Here is a 23071-nt window from a genome sequence, read left to right as displayed (position 1 = left end):
AAATAAAAACAGTTGTCAGAAACAACCGGAAACATTACAATATTTATTTTATTTTACAATTTGCTTTCTCAAAACATTTTGCTCAACACTTGACTTCTCGGATGAAGTATTTACTTTGATGACAAATTTTAATCAGTACACAAAGCTAATCCGATGTCCAAATATAGTATATATAGTTAAGTAAGTCCGATGTCCAAATATAGTATATATAGTTAAGTAAGTCCGATGTCCAAATATTGCATATATAGTTAGGTAAGTCCGATGTACAAATATTGCATATATAGTTAAGTAAGTCCGATGTACAAATATTGCATATATAGTTAAGTAAGTCCGATGTTCAATATAGTATATATAGTTAAGTAAGTCCGATGTCGAGAGATAGCGAGGCAGTGAAATGAATGAATGAATGAATGAATGAACGAATGAACGAACGAACGAACGAACGAACGAATGAATGAATGAACATGTACCACACCAAAGTGTAAAATAAATAAAACATTACCAGAATGATATTGTTTTGGAGGTTAACACTTAGGAAATGACTCATAGACCTTATATTCCTTCCACATGAACAGATTTTAGGAAGGAAAATTATTTATGGTTATTCTTGGAGAAAATGTCTTCAGTAACCTTTGTTTTCAGTTGCATGAGTGAAGACAATAATTTGGCAAAAAGGGGAGATAATTATTCAAAGCAGAATTGGCATCTGATACTAAATAGAAATAATAAATATTGAAATATTAGCAGACGCTATAAAAATAGTAGGACTTTAGAATTACCTCTAATAAACAGTTTATTGAAGTTATGCAGCTTCTTTGTTGATAGTGTCTGACCATAAATGAGAGATTAGCTTTAAAATATTTTCAGTCATATCGCTACGATGTCTGCAATATGGCAGATTTATAGTGAAGTCTAGCACTGGGACATCATGCCGCAGACATGTAACATGATGTCCCAACCAGTCACATTATCCTGACATTAGGCTGATCAGTCCTAACACTAACCTCTTAACGCCTTGCAAGGCAGCTGTTAGTTCCATTTTTATGTCTTGGGTATGACTCGGTCGGGGTTCGAACGCGCGATCTCCCGCATCCGAGGTGGACGCTTTAACCACTGAACAATATGAATAGTTGAGACAGTGCCGCGCCCCTTTTTTTATATTGTCTATATTGTAAATTGAGTCCAGATATAAACTGCACATAGCCACATCTGCTGTCGAATAATTCGCCTGCCGATCTCAGTCTATGCAGTTTTGCTTGGAGTACTCAATATAATAATAAAAACATCGACTCTGATCTTCCGGCGTATAAAAGGGGGGGGGGGGGCTGATTATAGTCTATGTTGTTTGGACTAGATTTACAATTAGGGATAAATTGCAATGTGATTGTAAAGGTCATTAAAAAAACAAAAAAAAAAAAACAATGCGTTCAAACTTTTCAGGTTTGGCAAAGTGTGCGAAGAGCGCTTGAGTTGTAAACTTTGTAACTTTGACATTGACATCCGTTTAATACTATTATGAACATATTCTATACATAAATCAATAACTGAACATAGCACGTGCAGCCTAATTAGGAACAATGTATGTATGTGGAGACACACATTTCGGATTTCTCCTTCTCGAGAGCTTCTGCGTTCTCAGAAATCAAGATATACCCTTGAACTCACGTTGACCTGCAATGATAACATATGAAATCTTGTTTAAAGCCACTTGTTACAAGATCTAATTTTAGATTCAATTCAATATAATGGATTCAGATTTCTTAATATTAAAACAACACTGAAACCAAAACAACCGAGATATCTTGTTACAATAAAAATTTAAAAAGGAACAAGTTTGTTTTCAATTTCTGCAAAATTTAATGTTTCATGTTTTAATTCCTTCAGTAGGTATAATAATTTCAACTAATTGTGGAATCATTTTAATAAATATATAAATTGTAACACACGTAGTTACTATATTTTGACCATAAATATTTTGCAGCGAATTTCTTTTAAGCATAAGGTACATGAAATTAATTCAGAGCGTTTGAGGGTAACTAGTGATTGAGTTACTACACGACTTACTGTTCGAAGGTACATACTGGCTGAATTTCTACGTGAGTGATTAATTGGAAGGTAACCATTGACTTAATTTCTACTTGACTGACTGATTGGAACGTACCCAGTGACTTAATTTCTACTTGACTGACTGATTGGAAGGTATCCAGTGTCTTAATTTCTACTTGACTGACTGATTGGAAGGTACCCAGTGACTTAATTTCTACGTGACTGACTGATTGGAAGGTACCCAGTGACTTAATTTCTACGTGACGCATTAGGCCGAAACATATGTTTCCTATTGCACTGGTTTTTAGATTAGGGTAGGTGTTTTTTTTTTGTTTTTTTTTTAACACTATATATTATAGTGATAACTATATATAATGTACAAAGCACTTAAAGTACTGGGTAAAACCAGCTTAGTTCAATGCACAAATCAATTTAGAATGGGTTATTATTATTATTATTATTATTATTATTATTTACCCGGGGGATGTGCTGGGGTTGGAACCAAAAAACAGGGGGCGGTCGGCCGACCGGAAACACATTTTTTGGCCTTAGGAGGTACCTAGAGACTGCATTTTGACGTATCGGATTGATTGCAAGGTGCCAAGACTGAATTTTGATGTGCTGGACTGGTTGTGTGTTACCTAGAGACTAAATTTGTATGTGCCGGACTGGTTGCAAGGTACCTAAAGACTGAATATTGTGTGGGACTGGTTGGAAGGTTACTATAGACTTTTTCCGTTACTAACTGTGGGAAACTATTCTTTTTTTTCTTTTTCTTTTACATACAAGGCATTTATTACGTACTATATACTTTCTTAACCTTGTATATTCAGCCTTCTCAGCAAAGTGTTATATACTTCAGTCTTTGACTTTTTAGAATTCATCGACTTATAAAAATCTCGTGACTTCTTCTGTTTTTAAGGGTTATACTTTTTCCTTGGTAGTTACAAAGACGCCTGTGTTGTATGAGGTCATAGTTTATACCTGATCAGTTATAGAAGGTTTTGTTTACATGATTTTTGTGGCCAGAAACGTTTCCAAACTTTTTATTTACTATATATAGATTTAGAAGATCAGTATCGAGTGTTCTTTATAGTTTAGAAGGTGAAAAAATCTGTGAAAAATAGTTGTTAAATTAGCCATTCCATAATTTTAAAATGGATACGTATACTCAGATGATAAAAATTAAATGTGAACATAAGAGTATGATTGAATTTTTGTCAATAAAGAAAATCTGACGGTCAATTTTCTTAATCTAGTATCACCTTTTTAAGTATCAAATTTCAATGTCATCTGATATTTTTATATTTTATTTTGCAATTACCATATTTGGTGCAAAATAGAGATAGGTTATTTAATACATTTAAGGGTATAGTAGATACTACCGAGCTCATTTTCGGTAGCAACACAGAATACAAAGACATTGACAACTGATGAAAATCGGCATCCAAGCTTGAAGTAAAGAAATAATGACTGCGGAAAGATTTATAATTTAATATTACTTTTTGGAAATATAATTTCGGATATTACTAATATATTCTTGACAGACAATAATTGAAAAGGTAAATTTTTCAAGTGCAACGCACAATGTAAAGTCAACTACTTCATTAGCCAATTTTACGTTCTGTGGTACTCGTGCAATAGTTGGCACGTCAAAACTAGTCATTTACATGTCAGGTGAAAGAAAATATAAGGCTTCCAAGACAGATCATGATTGCTTTGTAATATTATCGATACAAATATACTTGAATTATAAGGGCGTTATTAGGTTTTCTGTATTAAAGTAAGGCGTGAAGTGCTAATATTAAATAGGTAAACAACATCCGACCGTGGTTCTATAATTATCAGATCAAAGAGAATGTTCGTTTACTGAAGAAGAAAAGTCCAAGGATGAGAGGAAAGGACTGGCTAAAAGGTAGTCTTTTGTAAATATATTGAGGAATAGAGGAAGTAATTGTATCAAACACTACTTTAGCAATATGTTCATCAACCTCATTTCAGTTCGTTGAGCAGCATCTGCATATTTTGGATTTTGAAAACGTTTACAATCGAAGACTTCAAAATTCTAAAGACACTTCAAACATTTTCACATACGGTCTTAACGTATATATATATATGTATGTATGTATGTATATAGGCAGTCAGACGGTTATACATATTGGGATACGTCAAAAAGGTAGATAATAAAAATACAAACATAGGTATGTTGGAATGTTTGCTTTTAGCTGATATATATTCAAATGTGCTTGGAAGGGGGGGGGGGGGGGAGGGGAAGGGGAGAACAGGCAAAACTAAGCATTGCTACTGTGTGTGGCAAAAGGCGTGGAGGAAGGCGTTCCTGAAGAGTCGATTTATTTGAGGCCACAGACAATAGTGAAGTTACTAATTACCTGTTTTAAGTGATGTTCCTACCGGAGTTCTTCATTCTCAGGTTTAAGTCTTTTGTTCCATTGTCAATGATTTGTATGCTATAAGGCAATCTTACCGCAATTGGCGTCGCTGCGCACGCCAACACCATATTGCCAGATTATTAGAACTACAAGCACTGTGCCATTAAATATCATTACACCAGACCATTATTAGAGTTGATTTCAATTAAGTATTTCATATTTGTATACGTCTAACCTCCAATCGATTATTTGTTCAACTTGACACATGAAATGTGTTATTGGAGAAGTGGGAAATCGTCGCGAGAGTTTGTTAGAATTAGCAAACATGGATTCATTCTAGAGAAGAGCTCAACGGCCCTCAAGTATATTTATAATAGATAATCGTTTCACCTTTTCACCTAGGAAGATACCGAAATTTTCTTATAGGTTCTATACGTGTGTTTTGAATAAAGATGCTTTATATTCAAATATTCAAAATACCTGATGGACAGATTGAGAGGATCTGTAAACAGAAGACCGAAAATATGTCAGGCTATTTCCATTGTTATTATATCAAATTGATTTAAAATGACCTAAAATTCACTGGTTTTGGGTTCATCTGCTTGTAATTGTTATAGTGTAATATGTCCACGTATAATAATAATAATAATAATAATAATAATAATAATAATAATAATAAAAACAACAAAGGACAATTACCTAACATAATTTGGGCTTATAAATGATAATGTCTAGTTATCTCCGTATTGATCTATTTTACTGAGATTGTTTATTATCATGACAAATTATTTTATTATTTAATTATATATTAAGGTAGTCGTTATTTAACTCTAATTGTAAAATTACATTTTTAATGAATGTACGTTGACTTTATTTACAACTCTGAAATAAACGTAAGTGCAACTGATTTTATGAGGATGTTAAAAGTAGCTATCCAATTCACAATAAATAAAAAAAAATGCAAGGTATTACATCATGAGAAAGAACATTATACGTGCAGTGTTTTTTTCTTTCTATTTGATCGACACTTTAAACACATTATTGGAAATATATTGCAGAGGAAACACTCAGGTAGCCGACCAGAGTTGGTCTGAGCTGGTTTTGAAACCACGATCTATAGCCAGTAGTATTATATAAAATTAAATCGCTTCACACTGGCATATGTTACAGTAATTTCATAATTACTATCAAACCATTATTACTACGCAAAAACGTGGTAATTGTAGGCATTTCGATAAGGAGATTTTAAATGCACAAATGTAATGAAGCATTTTCTTTTTAAATTCTGGAAAAACAGCAGTATCGATTTTACTGATCATCTGCTATGAATACAACTATGTGATGTGCAGCTATGAGAACTGTCTAAAATCAATTTTAACACTATGATTTTTATTTAAATATATTTCTTTAATAAATTATCGGATAAAAAAGTATAGAATCTATTGCCAGAGGTATGTATTCGGTTAAGATGCCCGGGTTGTGTTATTGTCAATTAATTTTGGTCTGCTATCGTCAAATAATTTCGATCTTTTTGAACATTTCCTTATTTTTCATTTGAATTACTTGCAAAATAAAAATGCTGTTTCAGAAATTTGCTAATAATAATTTTCCCAGAAAAGTAAATGTTACTTAAGCATATGCCTACAGAATTATTAAAGAATTCAGCTATTGAATAAATGCTGCTATCGAACCGATTTTTATGCATTTAGTCTGTGGTGTGAACGAAAACTGTACAATTTCTGAAGAAACTATGTGCAAAACCTACATTTACTTCATGAATAAAGTCGAATATTCCCACATAAAAGAACGTTATTTATCTTAATATTGATTTAACTTCTCTGTCTGCAAACATCATTTTACTATAAAATCCGATTTCATTAAAGGATGTTCCATTAATTTTGTTTTTCCTTAATTTCCAGATTGTATTCTCCGCAGGACTGGTTAAGTATTTTAATGCAATACAATCACTTTGGTATATGGAAGTACAAGCAAATATCGCATTGAAAAATTCAAGTTACACAAATGTTCGCAGCATATGTAAGTATGCTAGACTATTTTTGTAATTCTTTACCTTCAAATAGAAAGCATAGAATTCTCAAAAAGAAATCAAAGACTGAGTTGGTCATAATTTCCTTTCCAGCAAATAACGAAAATGTCAGTCATTCAAATGATACATGAAAAATGCATGAAAATTCCAAATAAGTTGAAGTGGATATAAACTATGAGAGAAACGATTTTTTATAAAAATGTTTAATTATATAAATTCATACATACTCTTATTAATTCAAAGAGTAACTGCCATAAGCGGACTGTTTCCCACAGAACAGTTTCTTCCGAATGAATTTATATATAAGACGAGAAGTGTTCCTTATCAAATATTTGTCAGGGTGCCCAGTGTTCAAAATGTCTTACTTCTTCCTTAAGTGACTCCAGAGACTATAATCCACGTATATCCGTATGTCCATGTATGTTTGTTAGAATTCAGATATATCCGTATGTTTATGTATATTTGATAAATTTATAATATTATTTTCTTGTTACGTGCTATTTATTCATCCTACTCAAGAGACTATTTAGGGATTTTCGAGTGGCAGCTTTTGCAACATGTAATAAACATTCGCGAAATGCAATAACAAGAAACGAAATTAAATGGTTAGAGATCTGCACAGTAGCCTATTAGTGTAAAATTAAATATTTCTTCATATACAGTACCGAAATGAAATTGTCTCAATCTGCATGGGTTGCATTGTTCTGATTTCTTGTGTCGCTCGTGACATCAAAGGAATCAATCAAAAAATAATAATTCGAATTAGGAAGTTTTAAAAAAAGTTGTTTGCATAGTAGAGAACGAATTTATATTAAGCTAGATTTACATGTATTTATTGATTTTGTTTCAAATCTATTTGCTTTGACACAATTTATGTCTGTAACACTAGACTATTCCGTTGAAAAACTGATTTGCCAAAAGGGTCAGAAAAATCGTTTTAGAGCAGTCAAATAACTAGTAAAAAATAACTTTAGGTCTTGCTAGAATTCCATCTACTTGAACAAATATTCTCTAACGTTTTTCTTGACAGTACTCAGCAAATACTCTCTTTAAAACTTTTTTCTTGACAGTACTCAATTGGCACCATTGTCTCGTAGTCATTCTCTGCAGCATTTTTATTAGCGTGACCTTGGTTGGTTCAACTCAGCCCTTTTGATCGATCACATCAAGATTCGTATTTCGAGTCAATTAGATGGCTGTGTCGGGTAATGATTCTTTGATTGTTCAATTTGTCAAGACTTCAACAGGCAATATTTCAAAGGTTAACCTATAATTAAGACAATACCGGTGGGTTGCAAGATACAATTTGTTTAGCCCGGTGTATTCACTAACTTTGTTTTATTTTGAAGAAAATTATCACTCTGTAAGCATTATTTTGCAGGCAGTATTTAAATTTAAAATGTATATATCATTAAATCCTTTTGAAATATTCCCAGTGTCAGACATAATATTATTCAAAGAGTAAATTTGGAATTTTGTTTTTGTATGAAGATTTTATATTGACATGCTGATAGACGATGCATACACATTGGTAGAATATTTCAAGTATTTTTGTTCCATGGACACATCCGTTCTCTCTTTTCGCAAGTATAGCAGGGAACCACGACGCAAATGTGTCTTCAGTGCTAATGATATAAATTAAAGTTAACCAGTAAACATCATTTATTAGAAAATAATATTTACAAAATGTTTTAGAAAATTACAATAACACAATGGTCGCCACTTATCGTGTTTTCCGTTTTGAAATCTTTAATTTTACGTGAAAAGTCGAATCTGCTTCTGAAAACAAAAATGTATGTTCCCAAAAAGAGCTTTTTCTTTCTGAATGTATGTTCATATATTAAAATATAGTAATGAATATTTTGTATCATTTTTTTAAAGAGAAGTGTTCGAAATCTATTCCACCAAAAAAATTCGTTCGGAAACTATACATAAACAGGTATTCTGACGAAATTTGTCACACTATTTATAAAATTATATTTACAAATCACAAAAAGGTAGATTAATCACCTTTCTGAGTTAGTAATGATAACTAGCCACCGACAAATTTCTAACAGCTAACCTGTAGGTGATTGTGATGTATTCTTTATGGCAAATAGAGATAACATTATAATAGATCTATCTTTTTAAATAAACAACGTTTAAAAGACCGATCTATTTACTGATATTTGTGTTTAATATGGAGAATGCAGCAAAATAACTGGTGCATGCACACACAGACACAAGCACACACACCCCGCACACACATATGTGTGTGTATGTATATGTATTCATATATGTGAAAAGTGTAGCTTTGAGTTAGTTTATTACAATATAGACTTACAAATATGGAGTTAAAAAGCATAATACAAATAAATGTATTCCATATAAAGGATGTTCATTATTTATTAGCTAATTAATTCAGCCAATGAATTCTCCAATATCTTTACAAGGCTAATGTATATAAATTTTGAATTGCTACACACCTTTTGTCTAACCTACTTGACTGATTGGATAATATTCAATCAATTGTAATGATATTCTCCAAGATGACAGATCAATATGTTTGTATTGATGTATTGTTTAGAGTTGAGTTTCAAGTTAATGACATTCAATGACTAAATGCATAGGAAGTGGAAGACTATTGGTAAACATAGCTGAGTCAATTACTTATCGACCTCAAGATACAAAACAATACTACGAAAATCTTCTTAGTAGATGAGAAACAGAACCCATCATGTATTAAAAATAACATCTTGCGATGTAATGATTCATTTCATTGTAGATTGAATTATTATTACTATTATTATTATTATTATTATGCAAATGATTTATAATAAAGTAAAATTTTACATCAAGCGAGCATAAAATATTTCATAAACGTGATTAGCCAATAATGAGCTAACTTTTTTAAATCTTAAAACTGAAATAAAATTCAATTGGTTCCTTCATTCTATTTGTATTTTTCACGTTGCTCCTTTTTCTTTATTTTCGATTCGAAAATCTGATATTGTACAATTTACAGTTTTTGTCAACATATTTCTTTTAGGGTATGGAAATGCAAATTATATATATTTCTTCATATGAGTTGTGCTATTTTAATAACCGTGTTTTCTTCATTTTTATCAAAACTGAACATTTATTTTTACAGATGTCATCGCAAGTGTAGAAGTTAATGAGCAATTCATTATCGCGACTAAAACTACATCTCTACATTTAAATTATTTTTTGTAAGTACATTCACAATAACACATTACAGAGTTGATATTATGGATTTCAAAGTAAAAAGGATGAGAACATAATTCATGCTATCTCCATTATAACTGGAGAAACATTAGTACGTAATATCATATTTTCCAACATACATTTCATATTTTCAATTCTTTCTCGAATTCAGTGAAAAGAAATAGCTAGCTGAATTTGCATTTCTTCTAAAATATTAGTTTGTTTACGGATGTGTTATTTATGCTTTCAACTGCCAAGCAAGGAAATAAATAAGTTATATACTCTCATAAATACTATCTACCTTACAAATTATGACGAGGCAGTTTCAAATTTGCTTTATTTGTATTCGCATGATATATAAATATTTTTATCATAAGCTTTTATTGTGGATAACCTGTCCTGCAACAGCAGGGTAAGATTCAGCAACGTGTATTTATGATAAGTACCCTATAATGAACGATAGTGTTTGCACTTCGAGTAAATTGGCGGTATCCTCTTCTACGGAGAGTTTGACTAATGCTGTTAATTACATAGGACAAGATGTAATTTAATCGAGCGAAAATTGCTATTTGAAAAGTTTTACTTCTATCACTTACCTCTATGGAATTTAAATTATCATTTTCTGCTTTTGGCCTGAGGCAGCAATATAATCCCGCCATTACTGTCACATTTATCAATCATCCCCTGCGTCTCTCTCTGCATCTTAATCCAATCGTTGTGATTGAAGAAGCTCAGCCCCCTTTCTATTCTTGGTTTCCTTGGTAGCATCAAAGTCGGGTTCGCCGTCATGTTTGATGACTTTCTCTCAAGGCGCGATGAGCGTTATGATTGGTCGCAGGGGCGTCCTCATAATCTAAGCCGTCAGCATTGACAGTCGTGTAAGGAGTGACAAATCTGGCTACTCAATAATACTACCGGCACAGCTAGTGATCAAAATTAATACTTACTATTTCTCTGGATACTTATGAAGGAATAATACAATCATGAACGGGCCTTTAGGGCTGCTTCAACAGTCCCGTTATGGGTACGGATTTCGTGTTGTTCATCCGTTCTCTGGATATTCTCACTTTTTGGATCCTTATGCAATTGCCTCACTTGGTTTTCCTAAAACGTCTCAGTTTACCAACGGATGTTTTACTTCAGTAGGAAACGCTTTGGAATACGCACCGGACATTTTTCATACATCAAGATGTGCTTCAAGCCCATCGTCAAAAGACCAAACAACACAACATAATGGAAACTCGTCCCAGGTTACCAGATCACAAGGTATGTAATCACAGCCTTTGATCAGGCTTTGCCTCTATCAGCGGAACAGTCTAAGTTGTAATTTTCGTGTTCAACTCTCGGTGTGGGCATCAAGTGTAAAGATGTTCTAATCTAATTCGATGCTTCTGCATAAAAGATCGTGTATTTGGCACAAGCTAGGCGATTAATGTTTCACTTAATAGTCAGTTTCGTTTTGGCACAAACAAGTAGAACATTTTCGTAACTCTTCTTGAATTGGTTCTTTATATTTCTTCGCCATGTTTTTTTAATATCTCTATGACGGCCACGTGTCTTCGTAAGAAATTATCACGCTGACACGGGCTTGGGATACAAACGACTGTTTCTAGTCTACGGTCAGACATGTGTTCGAAGTATTCGTTAAGATGCAGCTTGAGTCTGAAAACTCAAATGTCCAAATTCGCAATTTGTATACGGTAAATTTAGTAAAATTGTCCTCTTTTCAACAAAATATTCTCTGTTCCACGCAATTGCGACACAAAATTGTATCTGTGTTATGCTATATGAAGGGTTTTACTTTAAAATAAAATTAATGGATCGATTGAACTTTCGAGTCTTTTGAATCTGGAATCATTAAATTATTTTCTGCCAATTTATCAACATTTATAATCCCTGGATTATTCTATTTTATGTCCACGTAAGGTATTCGATTTCAGGTCAGTATTTTAATGGCTGAAATTAGACGTTATGATTCATGTCGTCCGGAAATTATTTTGAATTAAATCACTGTCATATGCAATGAAAGGGCATGTATAACTTTGACAACGACATGACCAGAAAAGAAAATTTAAGATCTTGAGAATGTCATGATACAATAACAAAGTTGTTCATTGATAATGTTTACCTTGAAGACTGTTTAAGCGCAGAATTATTAAATATTTGACCCTAGTATTTAGGATAATTAAATAGTTATCTACAATGTACGTTTAAGGTTGATTACTTTCTGGGACGAAAACTAATAAATCTATCTCGTTTTCTTTAATTATTTTCAAATTGCTAGAGAATAATTATTTATATCATACGCAATGTTCAATAAATAAAAATTAGCAATTTATCTTCCTTCATAATGGGAAATATAAATAATTCAGAATAAGTGCTTAATTTTAATGTATTTTAGTTCTTTTCTGTGATATTCAGAGTATATGTTACGTAAGCTGTTGTTCATTTCAACAAAATCATTGTGGACACTGGACATTTCTTATTTTCAAGAATGACATCCCTTATATAAATATGCAGAATTGCTCGAAACACAAGCCCATAAACCGATTACAATATAAAAATTAGAAGTTAAAATGTACATTTAAAATCACAATATAAAAATTTACAGTTTACTTTTAAATCATATGATTGGTTGTTGTACGTAATATAATGGTAGCATTGACGTGTCCTTCATGATTAGCTAGGTTTTGATTTATTTTCAGATCAATTTACACTATTAAGAAAATCAAGTTTTGCTAGAAGACAACCTCATCCCACCCCTACCCCAAAGCAATTATTCCAAGATAAATCTTGTTGCATGGTCTTCAGATATAAATTGCACTCTAAGAAATGGATTTGTACTATTTGTTCCAAATGTTATGTGTTTATCATTTTATGAATGTCACTGTCACACATACATGATAGCGATGATATCATTTTATGAATGTCACTGTCACACATACATGATAGCGATGATATCATTTTATGAATGTCACTGTCACACATACATGATAGCGATGATATCATTTTATGAATGTCACTGTCACACATACATGATAGCGATGATATCATTTTATGAATGTCACTGTCACACATACATGATAGCGATGATATCATTTTATGAATATCAGTTTCACAGAAGCATGATAACAATGCTGTGTCATTTATGAGTATCATCAGTATCACAGTCACATGATAATGTTGATAGTGATGATGAAGATGATTTCTCTTAATTTTAGCACAAAATGAGGAGAACATAAAATTTATTAAACGGATTATCATGAGATCATTAAAGAGAAATCCGATTAAAAATTAAATCTAGAATGCATGACAAGAATAATATAAAGAGGTGAGTAAATAATTATTTAGTATTCTCAATTATACAACATTTTAAATCTATTCTCGGTTGTATGTTTTTCCAGACTAATATTTTTTTAAATATAATTTGTTGAATTTTCATGTGGCATGTTTACTTCTTTAGTAATACATGTATAATTTTGATTTTATGAAAGTTGTGTTAGAATTTTTTCAAAAAGTCGTTGATGAGATCTTATGAAATGCATTTTTCACTTTTTCAAACCATGGTTCCTATACATTTGGACTCCATACTTACAATAAAACAGGAGTTAAATGCTTATTGCATATTCACACACACACACACTCATATATATATATATATATATATATATATATATATATATATATATATATATATATATATATATATATATATATATATATAATGATCATTAATTTGGTTTCGTTTTCAAAACTTGTCCGTGAGACATGCGATGAGTGTTACGTTGTAAGTTTTCACCAGTACGCTGTTCTCCATGCATTATGCGGAATATTACCTATTAGTGCACATGAATTTCTAATTTTGCTGTGTGAGAGATTCCCAATGACAATATAAGGGATAAAAAAATTTATGCATTTCTGATGAAGATAAGCAGCGGGATAAGTTTAAAGCTTCATTTTAAACAGCTCAAACTTCAACCATGTAAAACTTCAAAATTTTCTAACACATATGAATGATTTAAAAGTAAGGAACCAGATTTGTTTAATTTCATTTACAACACACGATTCTGATCGAATACTGCAAGTGATATTCTCCATGGTTGAGTGCATACTTTGAACACTATGCAATTCAGCTTGAAAAAAAATAAAGTATATAATTAAATAAAATTGGAGCTCGAAAAAAAAACAACTAAATGTTCTGCTATAAAAAAAAATTGTTATATTAAAAGATAATTGCAGACACCATATTAAAATATAGTACCAACAGGTTAAAAATGATAAGAATAAGCCCCAGAAAATTAAAGGACCGTTGGAATTCATACGTTGAACAGAATAGTAATGAAGAATGTTGATTGGACAACTTAAATGAGTGTCACATATGACTTTATTCTTAGTTATTGCAGAACTTTAACAGTCCCCAATGCCTAGCTCTGCTCAAAATCGCAGTCTGTCTTGTTATCACCATACTATGGTGTCGTCTGTGCCTTCTTTCAAAGGGACACATTATGGAGACCTGGTTAATTACAAATCATGAGCTTGTATGTATGTATGCATGTATGTATTGTGTGTATGTATGTATGTATGTATGTATGTATGTATGTATGTATGTATGTATGTATGTATGTATGTGTGTATGTATGTATCGCGAGAAGATCATTCATAGGGCGCTGTTAATTTTCGCTTATATAATTACATCCATGATATAATTTCTACTTTGAAAAGCAAAAATATGAATGTATTTACATTACAACGAAATATGGTGGAGAACTACCATTTCTTCTTCGTCTTCTTCTGCTACTACTACTACTACTACTACTACTAGTACTACTACTACTACTACTACTAGTACTACTACTACTACTACTACTAGTACTACTACTACTACTACTACTACTACTAGTACTACTACTACTAGTACTACTACTACTACTACTAGTACTACTACTACTACTACTACTACTACTACTACTAGTACTACTACTACTACTACTACTACTACTACTACTTGTAACTTAATCTCACTAGAGGAGAGTGAGTCCGAACAAAGAGACAGGAAAGAAATTATATAAAGGTATAATGGAATCTGTTTTAGAGGACACCAGATATGAAGAACGCCTGGTCATTCATATATATATATATGGGGTGTGTATGTGCGATTATTGAAAGTAAAATAACCTGTATTTAAATGTGCAGAGATTGAGTGCATCATTTCTGCGATTATATCAAGTTTCCTTATGATACTGACATTTTGCTTTTCATTTTTCGAAGAATTTTTATCTCTAGCTGGAAAATTTCAAATTAATTAACACATAAGCTGCATATATTATATATAAAAAAGGTGCAAAAGGATTAATAATCGAGATGAAATTGAGATTTTATGAAGATTTTCTTAAATATCTTTCAAAGTGGCATGTATGACACACATTTTCAAATTGTGCAGGTCAGCTTTATCTTGACGCTGGATTCTTACTTACTAATTTGGACATTTAATAATAATAATAATAATAATAATAATAATAATAATAATAATAATAATAATAATAATAAATCCATTTTGATCAGCAATCAGACCTATTGTCTTCTAAGGTATGCCTGAAATTATTTCTATACTGAATGACTGCATTTAAATGTTTATTTATTTATTTATGCTTGCTAAATTTGTTTATCTGAGTACAATAGATACATTTATAATAATTATCATACAGTAGAATATACAGAATACGTTACATATAAAATCATACCGTATTGTATAGTATAATCTCGTATCATACCATGTCATATCATATGATACCATGATGTGACCGTGAATTTTATAAATAGTTGTTTCACGTATGTTAGTGCCCTTCAATATTGATTACTGATAAAATAATTTATAAAAATATCGAATAACCACTTTACCATTGATTATGGAGACTAGTTGTGATGAATCCTGGCAATCGTTGGGTTATAATAACAAGGGGTACGACTGTCTGGATGCTCACACATATCAGAACTGTTTATTTTGCCAAGAAGAATGTACACTTCAAATAATATAATAACATTAAAATTTCTTTTTAGAAGGAAGCCTTTTTTAAAACTAGTTTTATTTTGTTGAATACCGCGTATAGCGCTTTTAGATTTAGGGAAATTTCTGAGCAAAAATAACGATACAAATTCTTCTGTATATATTTATAAAGTACTGACCGTAATGATGAACGAAAATTACAAAAGAAAAGAGAAATGATCGCCGGTCAGTAGTCGTTCCATATGAAAACGCTGAAAAATAGAATCATGTGATACGGTGCAATATACTGGTATAATGTAAGGATATAAATATAAACATGTGATAGACAGCAATGTACTTCTGGTATAACGTAAGGAATATAAATATAAACGTGATAGACAGTAATGTACTTCTTATATAATGTAAGGGATATAAATATAAACATGTGATAGACAGCAATGTACTTCTAGTATAATGTAAGGGATATAAATATAAACATGTGATAAATAGCAATATACTTCTGGTATAATGTAAAGGATATAAATATAAACGTGATAGACAGCGGTGTACTTTTGGTATAATGTAAGGGATATAAATATAAACATGTGATAGACAGCAATGTACTTCTAGTATAATGTAAGGGATATAAATATAAACATGATAGACAGCAATGTACTTCTGGTATAATGTAAGGGATATAAATATAAACATGGTATAGACAGCAATATACTTGTATAATGTAAGGGATATAAATATAAACATGTGATAGACAGCAATGTACTTCTAGTATAATGTAAGGGATATAAATATAAACATGTGATAGACAGCAATGTACTTCTGGTATAATGTAAGGCATATAAATATAAACATGTGATAGACAGCAATGTACTTCTAGTATAATGTAAGGGATATAAATATAAACATGTGATAGACAGCAATGTACTTCTAGTATAATGTAAGGGATATAAATATAAACGTGATAGACAGTAATGTACTTCTGGTATAATGTAAGGGTTATAAATATAAACGTGATAGACAGTAATGTACTTCTGGTATAATGTAAGGGATATAAATATAAACATGTGATAGCAATGTACTTCTGGTATAATGTAAAGGATATAAATATAAACATGTGATAGACAGCAATGTACTTCTAGTATAATGTAAGGGATATAAATATAAACATGTGATAAACAGCAATGTAGTTCTGGTATAATGTAAGGGATATAAATATAAACATGTGATAGACAGCAATGTACTTCTAGTATAATGTAAGGGATATAAATATAAACATGTGATAAACAGCAATGTACTTCTGGTATAATGTAAGGGATATAAATATAAACATGTGATAGACAGCAATGTACTTCTGGTATAATGTAAGGGATATAAATATAAACGTGATAGACAGTAATGTACTTCTGGTATAATGTAAGGGATATAAATATAAACATGTGATAGACAGCAATGTACTTCTAGTATAATGTAAGGGATATAAATATAAACATGTGATAGACAACAATGTACTTCTGGTATAATGTAAGGGATATAAATATAAACGTGTGATAGACAGCAATGTACTTCTGGTATAATGTAAGGGATATAAATATAAACATGTCATAGACAGCAATGTACTTCTTGTATAATGTAAGGGATATAAATATAAACATGTCATAGACAGCAATGTACTTCTTGTATAATGTAAGGGATATAAATATAAACGTGATAGACAGTAATGTACTTCTTGTATAATGTAGAACATGTATTAAATAAGCCCATTTTCTGTAAGTGTGGGATGCACAACAAAGAAGAAGAAGAAGAAGAAGAAGAAACGACACAAAAGACTAATTTAAATTTAAATGGAAGAAAGAAAACATTAATTTTGTAATGGACAAAATGAGACCATATACGTAAATTTTTCCATACATATATGGAATATTATATTCTTTTTTAAAAAAATCACGTTGGCATTTTTCCTTAAGTTCAAATAAAATATCAGGAAGCATCAGTAAATAAACTGGAGCTAAAATTGAACATTTGTGAACGCACATTGTGCAACTTATCCACCTTATTGTAACAAATTAACTCAGCTTAACACGCTCTGCTACTTTTCAGGAACACCGAAACCAACCACCATTCTATACTGTGTCTTCAAATCAGCAAAGATAAACTTGACATGTTTTATTTTTGGGAAAACTAGCAATGTGTAACAGTTTTATCCGCAATGCCAAAGGAGTCTCGAATAATCCCTCCTTTGCAGTAGCAATTTATTACGATTATGTAATGAGTTACTTAATAGATAACACATGATAAATGATAAACCACATTTCTGACCCTTCACCAGAAATAGAAAACTTCTTTTCTTCTTCTAAATTAACGAAAATATCTTAGACATAAAAACTTTAAGTGTCCATTATGTGGTAGCGACATTTTTTGAGTTTTGTAAAAATGATCATGCCCACATCTTTAATATGACGTCTACAAATATATACAGTACATTTACTTATATGTCACAAGGAGACCAATTTATGAATCAATTTAATATATTCCTTAGCAGATCAATTGATGTCACTAAATCTTTTCAGTAACTTAGGATCTTTCTTTGTTTTGTTACATCTACATCGATGGAATAGCATGAGATTATATAAATTCGAATTATAATTGTTTTGATGACTAGTCGTAAAGATACAAGTGTTTAGTAGATAATCAATACGTTCTTTTTTCTGATGCTATTTCGGTGTAGTTATCTTAAATTCTATTTGACTATGGATAAGTTCCAGTTGTACTTGTATGATTATCTGCTCATAGAACCCCATGATGAAGATGGAGAAAGTGCAGGAAGCAGCAAAAGACGCCGGACTCGGACCAATTTCACTGGATGGCAGCTTGAAGAGTTAGAGAGGGCGTTCCAAGATAGCCATTACCCGGACGTCTTCATGAGGGAAGCTCTAGCCATGAGACTGGACCTCGTGGAATCTAGGGTACAGGTGGGTGCTTATATATATATATATATATATATATATATATATATATATATATATATATATATATATATATATATATATATATATATATATATATATATCCTAGGAATCAGTTTAATAAGTAAGTCAATAAGTATGTAAATATATAAGGAAGGGCGGATGGAGGGAAAAAACAAAGTAATTACAGATCTCTCTTTGTCGACATATATTTAGTACGATGCTCCAGCTCACACTCCTTGTCCAAGAAATCGGAAATCCCCTGTAATTTTTGTTTTAGAAAATGGTGGTATCATGGTACTTGTAAAAATGTATAACTTTGATATGTTATTTTGTATGGATCCATTTTGTCTTGGAAACTTTTATAAAATTAACATGAATAAAAAATACCGGCACCGTTCAAATAACGAGGGGCTATTGATGTAGTCTAAAGTTTTTGGTTAAAAGAGAAAATTCATACAGATGGATGAAATAAATATACTGCAGGGGATTAATAATGTTTTAGATGACAAAACTATTTAAAAAATTATTTGAAACTATATCTTCTGATAGTTTTCAAATAATTTAAATATTTCATACTCATAACCTTTCCGTCCGTTGGTCAGTCTCCTCTCTCCTATATATATATATATATATATATATATATATATATATATATATATATATATATATATATATATATATATATATATATATATATATATATATATAATATTGACTTAAAAAGATGTGCACATTATTCAATAATAATAATAATAATAATAATAATAATAATATCTTCTGATATGTTTCAAATGATTAAAAATATTGTATTCCCCTCTCCCTCCATCTGTCTTCACTCCCTTTCTCTCTCTAATAATAACAACAATAAAGAGAACGATAACGATCATGGAAATGATTACATCAGATTATATTTGTACAGTTTTATTCGAAAATTGTTTCTATCTTTAATGTAATGAGCAAACTTCAGGAAAAAAAACCAAGATAGAGTACAAATGTTTATTTTCTGTCATTAAGGAACAGGTGGTAAGGGATCGTTACATTTTGTGTCATATCGTGATTGCAAATTACCAATTGATATATTTCAAATATATACTTGGAACATACAATTAGTAGTTCACAAAACTTAGCTAAATACAAGTACTCAGTCAATGGAGATATTTTGCATTATTAACGTTTTGACCCTTTCATCAATGACTGAATTTTTTATGGCCATATTTTTGCCCAAAGGGATCATCTGTTTGATATTATATTATTGTACATTTTTTCCACAATATCAGGTAATTGTCTATAATTTCAAGTAAATCAGTTTAGAATTATGGGTGAAATTAGAAAAGAAAAAACGGCATCCACGAGTTAATGTAAGAAGCACATTAAGAGCGCATGCCTAGTAAATTATAATAGCTTTTATGTTAACATCCAAGCAAGCTGTCTGTAATAGCTCATACAATAACTAGGACTATGGTTCGCGGCAAAGAAGGCCAATGATGTATCGCTTGATCGTACAGGTAAACCTGTCCAAGCAACACGTAGATCTCACACCTCATACATAACCCTAGCAGTGCAAGGGATAACGACAATCCCAAAGAGCATATCCCGACTTCGCAAGCATAAAGAAATGAACTCGGTGCTTAAAGTGACACTGAGGTGTGAAAATGTGTATAGTAAAGAAATTTAGGCAAAATTAACATTGAAAATGAAAATGAAAATTATTTAAGAACTTTTCTAGATGTTTAATTATAAAATGTTAAGGGAAGTTAAATTCTCCCACAGGCATTAAATAAAATTCCTAAAAACTGATACTGTCATAGAGAGGATTGATATTTTGTATACAAAATTGAATGTTTCTTTCCAGATAATATTAAAGTGAACAGACTTGAAAAATAGAGAAAATTATTTGCGTGCAAATTTGGATAAATGTCAGCGCATAAGAGTGTAACATGAAATAAGTTTGATGAAATTTTAACTTTTTCTTTGAAAAGCAGTTCTTATTTTAAAAAAACAACACTTTCTTAATGCTGTGCTTAAGATAGATATACAAATAGAGATGTACACTTTTCTTTTTTAAGGAAATTCAATTGTAATATTTTTAAAACCAATTATTGGCATTCAGTTGTTTAATTATATACCCCACTAATATCCCTCAACCCCAAACACCCAAGCATGTTCAGTGGTATGCCAATACCAATGCAGAAATTATTTTAAAATAAATAAAAAAGAAAGTGTTTATTTCTTAGCTTTAAATAATATTTTAGTTTGTTTAAAAATTTTCCTCAGTCCTGGCATCACTAAAATGAAAAAAAAGTTACGAGTGTAAAATAAATTTCCACCCTGACAAAGTGGGTCTGTGCAGTTTGAAAGGATTAAACAGTACCAAAAAAATAGATCCGCATATGCAGGCGCATTATGCTATTGCAGATCAGGACTTTTTTCTTTGCAGTTTGACTCGATTTATAGGCGAGTACATACGGTACGATTTTTTATATTAATACGTGATGTAGCTTTTTGTTGTTGTTGTTGTTGTGGGGTTTAACGCCATTTTTCAGCACACGATAGGCTATGTATGGCGGCCAGTATTAATGGTGGAGGAAGAACCCGGGAAAACCCCGGGAAGAACCACCGACCCACGAGAAGCTACTGGCAAGCTTTCTCACATACCCACATTGGCCGAATCCTGGACTCGAACCCACGCAGACAGAGGTGAGATGGCAGTGATCCGTAACGGAGAGCGCTTTAGACCACTCGGCCACTCGGGGCCCCACGTGATGTAGCAGTATTTGTTTTAATAACATGTTAACATAAGAGCATCATCTTTGTTTTACTTTCAACATTCAACCCTTCTACAGAATTATTTTGCTTACAATGCATCCTTTTTGTTCTACAAAGAAAGAAAATAGTTCTCTTTCCTGTACGGCTAAGTTTTCAGATCATCAGTACGAACTAGATAATTTGTTATCATAATTCTCACCTTATTCCATTGTAGGTTTGGTTCCAGAATAGAAGAGCTAAGTGGCGGAAAAAAGAACACACAAGAAAGGGACCCGGTCGACCTGCTCATAACGCCCATCCACATACTTGCAGTGGCGATCCCTTACCGCCAGAAGAAGTGGAGAAGAGGGAACGAGAGAAATTAGAAAAGAAGCGAAAGAAGCAAGAGGAACGTTTGCGCAAACTAGATGAAAAGAAAAAGTCATTTCTTAGTGGAAAACCTTTTAATGATACAAAAGACACTACCTCAAATTCTGGTAATTCTTCGGACTCCAGTAATATAGTAACAGACGAGAGTAATGAAAGTGCTTCGAAAAAGAACACAGAAAACAAACATCCAGGAGAAGTAAAAAAGAAATGCCCTTTCAGCATTGATAGTTTGCTGGAAGAACCTAAAATACCACGGGGAAGAAGACCAAACTCAAAGTATCCCCGAGTTCAAGCAAGCAAATCTGTGAATTCACCTGGACATGGACTGGGACCCTTGCATCCACTAACCCAACCAATCGGCTTTGAGGTACAAACAGAGGCATCGATGGGTGACAATAATGAGTCACTTGATCATCTAATGCCTCTCACTAGCGGTGACAGTCTCAGTGATTCTCTATGCACAGAGACACTGCTCCATGTTGTATAACGAGACAGAAGTTGATGTTTCTGGCAAAGTTTTCATATTTGTTATAAGTGGAGGTGTCATTTCTTACTTGTCAGCCACATCACTGCAACATGATATAATTGGGAAGCTATTATATTTCCTATAAAATCTGACCCTCTCAGGGTTTATGTGTCTCATGTCAAGTACACTAAGTGAATAATCGTTCAGTGGTTTTACATTGAGTGACTAACCTTTCATAAACTATCACCATCGTGGCAAGTTGAAAGACTACGGCTGTCATTAAGCCTTCGAATAAAAAAGCAGTCCCACTTATAAGATGGCTTTAATTTTTGTCTGTGCTATTTTATGTATTTTTTTCAGTATGATTGTTAAATTAAGACAAGTATTTTTATTACTTATACCTCAAAACCTTTAACGGGACAGTGCATATACGATGTTATAGTTTCATTTCTCATCTAAAGGCAATGATTACAGTTTGTAAAATTGACCATGAATGTCTCTTGATAGTAAAAATGCATTAAACGTAATATTTGTGGATTTTTTCTTATTGATTATTGGATAAGCTGTTTTTAGAGATAAACTATGAACCCCTGTGGCAACATTGCAGTGCATAAGTGCACGTTTAATATCTAAGCCATGAACCACGACAGTACAGAGTACAGGTTCAGAAAAATGTTACGAAATCTCCAAATCGGACAAAGTATTTAAATTCCAATGAATTGAGAAAGAAAAGCTCCTTACACTTAAAGACCGTATATATATATATATATATATATATATATATATATATATATATATATATATATATATATATAT

General features: G+C 31.7%; 1 protein-coding gene and 1 long non-coding RNA gene across 3 annotated transcripts; one reads left to right on the top strand and one right to left on the bottom strand.

Annotated features, from left to right (window-relative positions):
- Positions 1 to 30: 30 nt before the first annotated feature.
- LOC149802597 (uncharacterized) lies at positions 31 to 10417 on the bottom strand. Its single transcript, XR_016420068.1, has 2 exons — positions 10284 to 10417; positions 31 to 1671 (listed from the first exon to the last, which is right to left on the bottom strand). It is a non-coding gene; the product is annotated as an uncharacterized LOC149802597 (long non-coding RNA).
- A 118-nt stretch (positions 10418 to 10535) lies between these two features.
- LOC149802596 (uncharacterized) lies at positions 10536 to 22790 on the top strand. Of its 2 annotated transcripts, none has more exons than XM_089951874.1 (3): positions 10536 to 10953; positions 18479 to 18651; positions 21635 to 22790. In XM_089951874.1, exons 1-3 carry the CDS (start codon positions 10671 to 10673, stop codon positions 22274 to 22276), a joined length of 1098 nt encoding a protein of 365 aa, XP_089808000.1. In that variant the 5' UTR covers positions 10536 to 10670; the 3' UTR covers positions 22277 to 22790. The 2 variants fall into 2 exon arrangements, with proteins under 2 accessions (XP_089808000.1, XP_089807999.1); XM_089951873.1 differs by having other exon boundaries at positions 18479 to 18657.
- The last annotated feature ends 281 nt before the right edge of the window (positions 22791 to 23071 follow it).

This window comes from Sinohyriopsis cumingii, chromosome 3, assembly GCF_028554795.1.
Source record: "Sinohyriopsis cumingii isolate HCF-2022 chromosome 3, ASM2855479v2, whole genome shotgun sequence".
In the NCBI taxonomy this organism is placed as follows: Eukaryota; Metazoa; Mollusca; class Bivalvia; order Unionida; family Unionidae; genus Sinohyriopsis; species Sinohyriopsis cumingii.
Note: the sequence above shows the minus strand (reverse complement) of the source record. Positions and strands in the feature narration are given on the sequence as shown.